Source organism: Boeremia exigua (genome assembly GCF_020726555.1).
Source record: "Boeremia exigua strain MPI-SDFR-AT-0100 chromosome Unknown C7974scaffold_16, whole genome shotgun sequence".
Lineage (NCBI taxonomy): Eukaryota > Fungi > Ascomycota > Dothideomycetes > Pleosporales > Didymellaceae > Boeremia > Boeremia exigua.
In genome coordinates this window covers 261,283-273,917 of record NW_025763533.1, presented here as the reverse complement: position 1 = coordinate 273,917, position 12,635 = coordinate 261,283, and the positions used below count along the sequence as shown (strand labels likewise).

Here is a 12,635-nt window from a genome sequence, read left to right as displayed (position 1 = left end):
TTTCAGGTAACTACCATGTTTACGTCACTCTATGCACGCTAAAAGTCTATGTCTGCTATTATCTAGGAGAATCAACATTTTGTTATATAGTATAGTCAAACGTCGGTTCTTGTATGAAAGGCGTGGTATACACCTAAATTACTTACCTTTATGTTTTAAGACCAATATAGAGTATGTCAGTTTTACTTGCACATCTTTTTGCTCTGGATTTTTTTTAGAAATGAATCTATTTAAAAGGTGGACTTAGTAGAGCAACAGCCTACTAGACTTGTAGAAGCAACCGGACGGAAGCTGCAACACTAGGCATACCTTGCATTGATGCAAACAGGTATTGATACCCGATACTACAGCCTCGGCATCGCTGGGCACTGAGAAGATGTTGCCGTTACCACGAAATGAGACTAAGGTAAGAGGGACTCTATGCTGTCCTGTATTTACTATGTATGTTGTTAAAGACAACCTTATGAGACTGAACTGGTGACCACCTCATGCAAGGCCATTGAAACAGTGATGCCTTATCTAACTGAATCCGAGCAGGGGCTTGCACATTTTTGGGCCTTGTTGCTGGACTTTCGTCTGGACGTAAAAGGTAAGGATGTGTGAAGACCTAGGCGTCATAACGTGTGAAACCTAGATGGATCTAATTAGCGATCCCCTCGACAGACTCTTCCATCGCCACTGATTACGGTACTATCCTTAGGAAAAGTGACCGGGAGCGATATGTCCTGGCTATCTTTGGATCTGCCATAAGATGGAACGTCTGCGTTGCTAGGTCCCGCAGCTCTGGCACTGTAACTGCCTAATCATCCGAGAAGATGTGACCGGAAATTTGACCGCCAGTGACGAAGGATATCCCATCTGGTAGAATAGTTGGGGAAAATGCGTTGATAGATTATTCCAGCAACCTTTGTAGTAGAACGGATTAGCTTTGTTGACAATTACCAGGATCAGCGAAGAGAGTCCTGTTGACTATCTTGTCTATGGAATTCCTACTGAAATTTTGTACTACCTGAATGCGTTCTTTCAGATTAGTTAGTACTGCACAGGTGTATGATCGTGGATTTGGATACCTCAAACCTAATCGAATAGCCAAAACGAGCCAGAACTCTTGAGTGATTGAGTGCTTTGCTTCCACGAAGGACGGGCTTCTATTTTTGTTCGCGACATGGATCGTTCGAGAGAAGGCTCCCAGTTATCGTAGATTTCCCCATCGCCCGTAACATCGAGGGCTTTTCCGGACTATATTTTTTGTGAACAACCGGTGGTAACCCCGTCCGTACGAACATCAATGTATACCCGTTGAATGAAAATTGAGGACATCGTAAGCTCGAATTGATTTATAAATTAGTTCACTAATTTCTGGCAGAGCAGCCCGCTCTTGACTACTAATGTCCCGGTCTCCATCAGTAGAAGTGAAGTCGCTTGATGCCACAGACTCTTGAAATACATCCCCTTCATTGTGGCATGAGGATACCGGTCTGTGTATGAACCTACTCTGTTGATTTTCAGCATGTCTTCTGATGCCAGAATAGACCAGGTTGAGGGGCGATAACTAGGACTAGGGTACGATATGAGAAATTACTGGCGGAACTGACAAAGCGCACGTGCTAGCCGTGCTAGAAATCCCGGCAACGTGCTTGCAAACTTCAGGAATGGGTGGGAAGAAGTCAGACTAGGAGGCACACATCTAAAGCGAAAAATAGCAGGCTGCATAGGTTTGTATCCATCGCTGCGCTCGGCAGGACTGTCAAATGCGTCCGCTCCCAAAATTGATCCAAGGGCATCAAGCCCGCCCTTTCTTACAACCTCTACTCGCTTGTCTTGAATCTTTCCGTCCTTGTCGTCTTCCACTGCTACGATCACCACTGCCCTTCTTTGGTGATGCTTTATCCGTGAAGTCTGTTGCATCCGTCTCGTCATCGCTTCCAGTAGCAAAAAAGTGACTTTTTATCTGCGCTTTACTCTTGCGCGCAGCATTGCGCCTTAAGCCGCTTCTTGTGGCAAGCTGTGGTGTCGGCGGATCTGGGGGAGTGTCTGAAAGCGACGCTTCGTCGGAACATTCGACAATATGTTTACTTGAAATCATTGGTGTGCGCTTCGAACGGGTAGCATTCGGCTTGCTCGTGGAAGAGTTCCGGTGAGGTTTATGCACAGGGAGCTCATCCTCTTCCTCGTCATTGTCTTGTTCCGCGTCGTTCATCTGGATGTTCTGATGACGTTGATTCTTAGTTTCCTGATTATCACCTTCGTCTTCGTAGATGGGTTGATCAACTGCTGCGGACAACGAGATCGGCGTTCGATTTGTGCTGTCACTCGTGGTTTCCTCTCGTACTCGCTGATCGCCATGATCGATAGTGAAATCACCGTGATTCATCTCTTCCTGGCTTGCAAGGAAGAATCCTCCAGCCACATCGTCGTTAGCAGTTGTTGACATATGGTCTCCGAGAAAGCCTCCGCCACCGTCACCTGCAAGCTCCTCGCGTAGGAACCCACCCTCGAAATCCTTGCCCTGATGCTTCTGGAAGACATCCCACTCGCTCTCTTCATTTTTCTTGATCGGTGCAAATGGGTCTGTCTGCGGCAATTCAGCCTCCTCACCATACTCATCGTTCATACGCTGCACAATCTTCAAACCAGAGTAGAACTTCTTCCATAGGCCCAGGACAAACTTCTGCCTCTTATCTGCTTCCTTCCGTGCTTTTTCGACTTCTTCTGCCTCCCATGCATCGATGACCAAGTCCTTGTTCTCCTCTGCCACAACAACACCAGTAATTACAGGAACTGCGCGTTGTTTACCAAATTCGAACCCTGTGCAAGCTTCTGCGTGGTTGATGTTCAGTTTGCGACACACGCGCGCAGCACCTTTGAGCGGAATGTGGACAGCGCCTCTCGGCACCATAGTTGGGACGTAAACATCGATGTTGTTGAACGCATTGACTGGAATTATGCCATCCTTGATCGGTTCGGGGATGATCCAATCTGTTTGACTCTTCGCGTACAAGCCTTGTTGGACCTTTCCACCTTCTACTCGCTCGCGCTCTTCAATCTCAAGCTTGCGTGTCTTGGTCACGGCGCGCATGGGTACGTATTTCAGTGGGTGCTGACCGTGCTTGACTTCTCGGCCTTCTTTGTGCCAAGACTCGGTGGTCTTGCAGTTCACGACGTCTTTGCGATAATACACCGGCTCGCGTTTGTCTTCTTCGCCTTTTTTGCTGATGACGAAGTGTCGGACAATCTTAGCATCAGGTTTCAGTGCCTCTTCACGGCGGAGATGCCGCTCGAGGACGTATTTGGTAGAACTCTTGTAGCCTTGTAGAGTCTCTTTACCGCCGTCTTCGTCCATGGTCTTCTTCTTCTCAGGCTCCGCAGGGACAAGATCGCCTTCTTCCTCAACTTCATCCCATGGCTGACGCTTATCGTGTGCGCGTGCAAAAGGGCGCATGACGGACTTGGACCAATTCAATTCCTCCCAACGTTTGATTTTTCCGTGTTTGTTGTGGATGGGTATCTTCTCAATGGGCATACGGAAGCCTTTGGTTCGGCCCGGCCACTGCTGCTTTGGAAGGTAGCGTGTAGTAACATCCTTCGCTGTACCGTCTGATGAAAAAGCTATGATATATGCAAGAACCTGCCTTGCTTTGTCGGCTGAGGCGCCACGAGCGTAGAATTCCATATACTTGTCCGGTGTTGCTGAGCTTGCGATGATGGCGCGAGACATTGGCGACACCGATACCGGTGTATGTGTGAGATTCGAGATGACTTCAGTCCAGTAGGTAGGATATGGGAGGTCGTCATTGCAGTCCAGAGTCTTGACTTTCCTCTTTGCAGATTTGTTGTCAGAGTCATCGGATGAGATTAGAATCACGCTGCTAAGATCGCTGCTATCAGAGTCTGAGCCTGAGGACGCAACTACTCTCCTGCGACCACGAGACGAGATCGGCTGTTGCTCAGTGCTCTTAGATACCACAGGCATGAGTATTGTTGAGGTAGACTTTGCGACAGCTCTGTTCGGTGTGGATCTCGCAAAGTCTTTCAGCTTCTCCAGATTCTTGGGTTTGCCCTCCTCAGCTTGACTGAACCCAAAGCCAATGGGTTGAAGGCTGACGATCATCCGCGCTTCAACCCCTAAGCCTCGTAACAATGCAGTAAAGAGCTGCTGACCAACGTCTCTGCTGCCCTCACACTTGCGTGCTATCTCACGAAATGCTTCACGACTCCGAATGCACTCACCGAAGGTGTTTGCATGCGAGCCATGCTCGTTCCACGCGTCAATTTCTGCCTGCAGCGTTGAGGGTGACAAGTACCCACGCTTTCGTAAGGAGGGTACTGTTGTCCGCCACTTTGCTTTCCAGTATGCCGAGAGGTATCTCAAAAGGCGCATCAAAGGATCGCCATGAGCCATGTTCGGCATGCTTGGCTCCAAGCGCTTGGACTGTGAACCCCAGTCACGTTGCTTCCTTTTCAACGCAACTGCAGTCTCATCTTGGGCTAGAGTGGCTTCATACTCACGACGAGCTTGTTCTTTTCGCTGCTTCGCAAGCTTGTTGTCTGGAGTATCGTAGACCTTGACACCACTACTACCACTAGCTTTCCAGCTTCCTTTCCCTTTAGCGGCTGATTCACTAGTGTTTCCCCCTGTCTTGCGTGTCTTTTGTATCTTTCTCTGCACGACAGCGCGTCCAATGCCGTCTGGATCACCTGCGTCACGCCAGTATTGCTCAACCTCGCGCCAGCAGCCGTTCGTCAAGCCTTCAACAAGTACAGTCTGCAATTCTTTATCTTCCATCCAAGCGTTGCGCATCAAGTTGTGGAACATAAGCGTCTGCACATGCATGCAGTGCGTAACGTTCCGTATCTGACGCTGTATTTTTGAGGGACCCTTCTTGCCGTCGGACTTGGAATCGAACGCTGCTCTTGGCACGGTAGATAAAGTGAGCGCAATGTCGCCAGAGATCTTGGGAGCGGGACCAGCATCGTGTTTGGTGTGATGTTGTATGCCTAGCGCATCCTCCCAGTCATCGTCCTCGCTCTCATCAGATTCCGATGCTTTCTTTGCTCTGCTCTTCCCCTTTTCCCTTCCATTGACCGTGGTTATACTTGTTGTATTTAAAGGCACGTCCTCGAATTCCTCATCACTGCTATCGGTGTTCGAGGGTCCACTGTCGTCGTCGTCGCTGCCCTCCAAGAACTTCTTCGTTTGCGAAAGCGTACGATTGACTTTGGGAGGTGCATCGAACATAGATGGCTGAGCGCGACGTGCCGGTGCCTTCGGTGCAGACAGTTTCGATGCCCGTGCGCGCTTTGGTGGCGGTTCAGGTTTTGGGGAATCTGATTTCAGACGCTTGCGCGACAGAACGGGCGGCATATTGCCAGGGCCGGTCTGCCTCTTCGACGTGCATGAAATGCTCAAAGAAGTGTGGGTGTTGTTGAGAAATGTTGGTTGCAATGGCAGTGGCTAGAAGTGATGACGCACGTGTCCGAGTCAAAGCCAGCCTTACGGGTCGATCGACCTTAAGATCGTACACTAAGTCGCGTGTCGCGCTCACACGAAATCACATGACTGCTACCTACCACATCAAAGTTCAACAGATTGATGTGCAACAGCTTGGAGGGGAGCTCTATGACCTTCTGCGCACAGAAGATAACTACTGTCTGCGCTTTTTGCTACTCACGGTCATCTAGTTAACACATCAGAGTGTTTTCACAGATTCGGAAAGTGCGTCTTTGCTAGTAAAGCCAAACATGATTTGTTTAATCTTCGACGACATGCTGAGCAGCATGTCGTCGCTATAATGTGATTGTATTTCGTTGCTATGCCATGAAATTTTTAGGGGCATCAATATGCAAAAGCAAAGTATGAGACCAAGGTCAGGCTACCCCAATGCGATGCAACAGGACAGAGGTGGGATGCTATCATCGAGTAAGGAAACAACATTACCAACAGCGCTACTGCGAGCGCTGGGGATTAGGGGTATAAAGACATCAGAGAACAAACAGTCAAACAAGAGTCGGGAATGTCGTGGCGCGACGTCAATATCGACGTTAAGGCAGAAGCGGAACGAGGCAAGGCGGAGAATATATGAGATCGTGGTTCGACGAGAGCAGTCCGGTCGTCTAGGTGGAAGTTCTGTTCAGATGCGCGGCCGTAGGGAAAGGAAGCAGTAGGTTGGTAGGATCGCTGCAACGCGTAATGCAGGTGATGGGTGCAGTTGCGAGGTAGCTATCGTGCATCGGTGAAACTATGCCAGTGGCGACGCAACGCCCTCGTGTTGTCGACGTTGATGACGAAGGAGATTGTCGCGGCGGGAGAAGCCTTCAATGTTGGAGCACCCATCGACGTAACAGTAATAGGTTACCTTGGCAGAGGCTTGCTTCACATGCTTTCGCTGATGACGAATGAGGTCTTTGGGGTAAAGAAACCCCTCGCTGCAGACCGTACATCGATGAGGCCTCTCATTACGCCCCAAGTGTATCTTTAGATGGCGACTAGGGTTGTCAATAACAGTCGAGTATTGCTTGAGATGAACTCACTTCAACTCGCAATTGCGATTGAACATCTTGTTACAGCCTTCCACTGCACAGGCAAACCCGTCCTTACGAGGTGCATATCGTCTGTGCCCAGGTGATGTACCAGGCGATACACCAGGTGATAGCGTTGGCGATGACGTTGTTTGACGATAGCCAGGGACGTATGTGTCGTCAACGTGAGCCCCGACAGTATCTGACTGGACCATTGTAGCATTCATGTTGATGCTTTCAACAGCATCATCAATGAGAAGCGGGGCCGAGCCGTTCACATAGTCTAGCACCCCACTAAGATCCATGGTAGAGTCGTTATCGGGGTAGAGAGGAGGGTCGTAGAACGAAGATTCATTCGATAACGCAGGAAGATAGGAAGACGACGATGAAGACTGGGACTGTGGTTTAGTCAATAGTTGGCTCAATTACTGAAGGCTCGAATCGTACCAAAGTGCACATGCACTCCCAGTAGAGGAGTGCACACTCAATGCAGCGCAGGGTGCCATCGAGCTCAGTGTAGAATTGCTCCATGGGAGGGACAGAAAATGAGAGATCCATGGCAGGGTCTACGGCTGCAGCTGGCTGTAGGAAGAAGGAGACCAGCACCAGGAGTACCAAGCGCCTGTTCATGCTATGGTAAGAGGACGCCGATGCCTAAGAATGTGCGGGCGATGATGAGGGTGGGAATTGCTAAAATTCACGGACGCAGTAGCTGTGCACCTATGCGTAATAACAAACGGATGCTGAGAGTGGCAGTGGGAGGGTGATCTTTGCAAAAGGATGAGGAAGTGAGTGTGCAGAAGTGCAAGGTGGGTTGGGTGCCTTGGGGAAGAGGCCGCACACGGCTAAGCCACAGACTGATCTCATCGAGTCCTCCATCTCTGCATCTACAATTTCGTCGAACTTTGTGAATTAGCTGTGATCAATATAATATTGGGTGGTTGTGTGATGTGTAGAGGTTGTAGTTAGCTAGTGCACAGCTTCGCACTCGTGCGCGACGGTTGTTCGGTCCCTTTGTCTCTGGTGGGGGACGGTTGACTTGACCAATGCGGCTCTGCATCCACGTGACTCGTAACGCGTGGAAACTTTGGAACAATTCTCAGCTGGCTAAAGTGGAGGAAGGGTCTTGCTCGACATTCTGCAGTCGGTTCGGCATACTGCTGTTTGTTGCTCTCAACTTTCATCCATGGTTTGCACGTGCCGTGGTGCTAGCGGGCTCTACCTCTTGGTGATGCTTATGCTGGCGAACGATAGTCGCATCATCTACGTTCGTTGTTTTGATCATCTTGCTGCGTGTCGTCTCTCTTGCTGATCTGAGAGCTGGATCTGCTCGACTCACAAAGCAGTCCGAGGTATCCAATTTGGGCAGCTTACAAGAAAAACTAGAGCGTGTACGCCAAAAGTAGTCGGAAGTCGAAAAGAGATACAATTGCAGTCAAGAGCGGTACTCCCAAATCATCTCTGCTACGGCCTGCTCCTCGACGCGGTCGGGGAGCGCACTTTGATATACATCATGCCTCTCCGTGCCTCAACATGCACGACTCACCGTCATCCACAGGCAGCCCACTCAGCCGCGCCAGTCGCAAATTAACGTCGCAAGTGTTTCCGCATGAATGAGGCAGGCTGAGCGCTAGATATTGTTAGGTATCGAGGATTCCACGGCGCATTGCTGCGCCTACCCAGTAGCCAATCAGATGCACTAGACCCCCGCAGGCTAGCCGCCCAACGTCTTGTGGGCGGGCATACTGCACTCCTTCACATAAGCCATCGCTATCCCTGTGGAGCGACTGGATACCATCAGCGTGTTCGAATACGGCGCCGAATCACCGGGAGACTCAAGACGCATGGGATCAGCGGGACGCCTCGCACGCCCCACTTGTTGCAGGCCTCCAGTTTTCGGGGTTTGCCTCGCTGCTGCCTACAAATCGCTATCGGTACGGCTGAAAGAACTAGGTAGCTGCCTCACACTGATGGTCGCAGCGGCGCAGCCCACCTCACGCAGCTAAGTGGCTTGATCAGAGCAGCGGTCTTGGAGCTCTCCAAAGGCTGGGTGGCACGGACCTACGCTTGACAAGGCAGTATTCATCCATCTTCATTGCCTTGTTTAGTGTAGTCAAAAACCTGCAGAGCTTGACTTGTAGCGTAGCTGAGGTACGGTACAGCCTCCGGGCTGTCTTTAGGAGGTTTGATTCACCACTTCTCTTACGAGATCGTCGATTACTGACGGCCTCGCCCATCCCAAGTTTTCTGAGGTGGACGACTCCAGGGCCGTAGCCTTGTGCTTGAGCAATACACAGCAAATACGAAGTTTTAGTCAGGTGTATTTGACACAAAACTTCTTCACGTCATTCGTTGAGACGAACCGACAACCACCAATAGAAACAGGATATCATTCAGAGTAACGGCGAGAACGGATCAGTCTTAACACGATTGGCTACAAGGATATCATCCAGTTTGTAGTCAATGTTGTATCGGCGCTAGTAGAAATGATCAACAGCTTAATGTCAGAACAGTCGGTGGACCGTCTCCCAGATCGTTTGCATCGAATAATGAAATTTCTTGACAGCGCTGGCCCTGGGTTTATCATGATGGCTACGAGTTCTGAGACATACGAGTGAACAGCACTACCTAGTCTGGGATCCGTTATGATACTTGGCTATTCTAAGACATGTCATCAAGGGCACTGGCGGGGCCTACGCCATGGACAAGGAACGCTGATCTTAGTATTGCCGTCCTGCTTTTTGTGAGATCTGCACTCAGTGGTCACCCGCATTTGATTCAGTTGTGACTTGATGTCGGCATTCCCTCGTTCTTGCTGATAGCAAGCAGGGTCACATGCCATTTTGGTTCTGTGATTTCCGGTTTTTTCTTTTGCCCAGTGCAAGCACAGCTTACTGGTACCTACAGGTGACTTGCAACAGCCTTATACCGCTGGTCATGACCGAGCAGATCTTCCACCGAGACGAGAAGCAGCAGCCTGTAAACCTCTAAAGCAGATTCGGCGCAGTCCGGTATTCAAACAACCGATGGATCCGTCAGGGCGAGTAAGGAGATCTCGAACAGTCTGGGAGGCCGCGACCCGACAAACGATATGAGCTTCTATTTTCTCGTTGTCCGAACCTCCCCCACGTTCCCCGACCATTAAGAACGATCGTAGCTCCACTTCTTAGAAGAGATGTCCGAAGCTGGGAAGGAACCATAAGTAGACCGGCACCTAGTCTATCGTGAACGCTCACTCAAATGCCGCCCCCCCCCCCCCCCCCCCCCCCCCCAGCGTTGGGCAATGCTACGACGTTCGATACGTTTGCGCAAATGGATTTTCTATTTCTTTCTTGAGGAGTGCATTTGGTACCGCCAGCTCAGCCAATGCAAAGGAGACCAAATCGAGAGAAGAATAAACGGACCATCACTCTCTAGGCGATCCAGGCCAACATACAATGGTTCTCAGTGTCAGAGATCGCTCTCGTTTACACAATGTCTTCTTACATACTTAGTATCATGAGTCTGGATATTAAGCAGCAAAGCTAGGGGTTTGTTAGTCGGTCAAGATAATATTCGGTCTATGATACGTCAGGTGGCGCCAGACAGGAAGGCTGAAGTGCGTTCCCCTAAGGTACCCAAACAACGGCCTGCTGCCTGTGATGGTCGGCCTTGCGAAGCCACACTGCTGCTGTCGGGGTCAACGAAGACTAGATCCAGTGTTGTTCTAGTCTAACAGAACTGATTAAATTGCTGCTGATGCAACGGGTCAGCTGGACGCCTCATCTCCTGCTCCCGCACTGGGAAGGCCTCTAATCCCGAGGTGTTATCTCGTGTCTTCTGTGAACTAGTTTGAGGATGACAGTTGCCTTACTAGGTGTTTCGTGCCTTCCCAGATTCGGAGAGGCCCACGGCCAACACTCGGAATCTGCGACGCTTACCAACGCATGCCTCTGATGGCCCATGCACCCTTGACACATCGTGACGCTTTCTCAACTGGTGGAGGAATTGACACTTGAACTCCCTCGGGAAGACCTCCACTGCTGACCCAAGGCACTACCAAACACGAACTGTGAATGCGCTCACTACCAATTTCGCACGTCTACTATGCCCCCAGAGAGGCGTTACATGTACCCTTATAGACGAGAATTTTATTCAACCAATTAATCAACCAGACTCTGGGGACCATACACAACTATCCTCTGAATTACTGTCGATTCTCACCGTCGAAAACACTATCTTGTGCGACCCCGGATTGACCTAGTAGATGACATCGATATAAAACTCGAACAAGTCAAGTCCACTGGACTCGTTATGTGAACTGGTTTAAACGGCGGTCTTCGAATTAGATATGCAGAGTTGCTGGAATTGACAAATCGGTAGCACCATGAGCCAGGAGCACTCGGCCCTTCAAAGTGAGTTGAAATCTACTTCACCCGATAACTGGGAGAGCGTAGTGATCATGATTTATGAGGTTCGTCAATGAGGTTCTTCGTAGCTAGATGGGGCGTAAAGGCTCAATGGCATGACTCCGAGCGCGCACATGGCGAAGAAAGCAATGTAGTAGGTGGCGAACCTTGCGGCTTCATTTTGAGAGGCGGTCAAGCATGATAGATAACAGAGACGCAACTCATATTATGATGGCTGGAGTCTTCGATGACATAGAACCAAGTGTAGTCGAACTGTGAACTGTCCCGAGCCACATTCTCATTCCACATGGCGCACCCCAAAGAAAGACTTTCTAGAACGTGCCTTCCTGACCGCATACAAGCTTGCGCTCTCCGGATCCTCAATCTCCAACAGGCGAGCCAGCTGTAGGGCACGCTTTTGTAGTCCGCGAACCCCCGAATTATCGATCGTCAAATAATCTCTACTTCTAGGAGGCAGTTCTCGCTCGACTTTCCGATAATCCCTCTCCACCAGCTCGGTCAGCAAGCTAGTCACCGTCTTGGTGTAGTCAGGATACAAGGGAGCGCGGGAAAATTCCTCGGCGTCGGCGAGCGACAGCAGTGAGTAGATCTTGTCCCGAGGATCGGCGCAGTGCGTGCCGGGCGGCGGCGTGGGCAGCCCGAGGAAGGAGAAGAGACCAATTCTGTGCCAGAGCAAGGGAAAGGGTGTTGTACGGGTCTGCCATTGCTTGCGGAGCTGGATGAACTTGTACATGTTTGGCACTGTGGTGTTATGGCCGTAGTTCCAGGATCGTGCTTCTTCCGACCGGAGCTGCCAGATCTCGGGGAATTCAGAACCCACTTCTCTCTCGTAGAGGCTGATCAGAGCAGCGCCTTGTAAAGAGTCTGGCCCGCAGCGCAGTTCGAGGTTGGTTGCAAGGATGAACTCCTGTGTTACCCAGACTCGAGTCCAGTAGACGTGCTTTGACAGTCTTGCGAGGAGGTTCTTGCTATGTTGGTGTATTCTTCTATTTCGTTTGACGGCGAGTACACCATTAGGCTCGAGGAAACAGAGGGATACGGTGCCGAGTAACCGTTCTTCTTCAGATGCTTCTGTCGCTGCACCAAGCCATACAAACACGTTGGCAGCACCCGAATATATTTTGCCCATGATTGCAACCTGACTACTTCGCTCCTCCAGATTTTTCTGATCAATACATAATGCATCAATCCATAGGTAGCCTGTATGTGAGTCTTGGCGCATCTGGTGCAAGAACTGCCATAGATTGTTACGTACTTGGACCACGACACCATTGATAGCGATGGAACGTAGACAGGAGTCATCACCCCACACGTACGAGACGGCTGTGTACAGAACACTACCTCCGATTGATATGTTTTCGAACTCACAAGCTATTACATCCGAATGACCTGAAGAATTGTTCTGATTAGGAGCGAGTGTAAGCACTCGAATGTCTGCATCGGTCCTGATCGGGGGTAGAAAGTTGGTATCCATCCCATTAGCAGCCTGATGTTTTCTCTATGCAACAAAGCAGCTGAAGCACGTTGTGATCATCCAATAGAAGGCTGGTCAGATGACATATCATAAGTGAAGTTACGAGCTTCAGCGCTCTCGTAGATTGCTGCCTAGCTTAGGTGAGCTTAGCCTCTGACGTAACATTGTACGAGGCTGAGGTCAACTAGCCCTTGGTGCTTGCTCTCTTGCATAATTGTCAATGTTGGCGTGCT

General features: G+C 50.1%; 3 protein-coding genes across 3 annotated transcripts; all 3 read right to left on the bottom strand.

The window, feature by feature from the left end:
- Positions 1-1,353: 1,353 nt before the first annotated feature.
- Positions 1,354-5,466, bottom strand: C7974DRAFT_406494 (DNA repair protein rhp42). Its single transcript, XM_046143147.1, has one exon. It carries the CDS (start codon positions 5,363-5,365, stop codon positions 1,784-1,786), a length of 3,582 nt encoding a protein of 1,193 aa, XP_045990916.1. The 5' UTR covers positions 5,366-5,466; the 3' UTR covers positions 1,354-1,783.
- Positions 5,467-6,202: 736 nt separating this feature from the next.
- C7974DRAFT_86369 (uncharacterized protein) lies at positions 6,203-7,316 on the bottom strand. The gene is made up of 3 exons (XM_046147411.1): positions 6,967-7,316; positions 6,532-6,911; positions 6,203-6,486 (listed from the first exon to the last, which is right to left on the bottom strand). The coding sequence occupies exons 1-3, from the start codon at positions 7,147-7,149 to the stop codon at positions 6,240-6,242; spliced, it is 810 nt and encodes a 269-aa protein (XP_045990915.1). The 5' UTR covers positions 7,150-7,316; the 3' UTR covers positions 6,203-6,239.
- A 4,504-nt stretch (positions 7,317-11,820) lies between these two features.
- On the bottom strand, positions 11,821-12,402 carry C7974DRAFT_323769 (heterokaryon incompatibility protein-domain-containing protein; the record flags this gene model as incomplete). The annotated part of the gene is made up of 1 exon (XM_046138922.1): positions 11,821-12,402. A coding segment is annotated over one exon (582 nt), but the record flags the coding sequence as incomplete, so codon positions are not given.
- Between the last annotated feature and the right edge of the window lie 233 nt (positions 12,403-12,635).

What these genes read in the sequence shown, in the direction of transcription:
- C7974DRAFT_86369 (XM_046147411.1), bottom strand. Translation starts at nt 7,149, where the DNA reads ATGAACAGGCGCTTGGTACTCCTGGTGCTGGTCTCCTTCTTCCTACAG. An exon ending in GGGAGTGCATGTGCACTTTG is followed by an intron (nt 6,912 to 6,966) that starts GTACGATTCGAG and finishes CCACAGTCCCAG; the next exon opens with TCTTCATCGTCGTCTTCCTA. An exon ending in AATCGCAATTGCGAGTTGAA is followed by an intron (nt 6,487 to 6,531) that starts GTGAGTTCATCT and finishes TGACAACCCTAG; the next exon opens with TCGCCATCTAAAGATACACT.
- C7974DRAFT_406494 (XM_046143147.1), bottom strand. Translation starts at nt 5,365, where the DNA reads ATGCCGCCCGTTCTGTCGCGCAAGCGTCTGAAATCAGATTCCCCAAAA.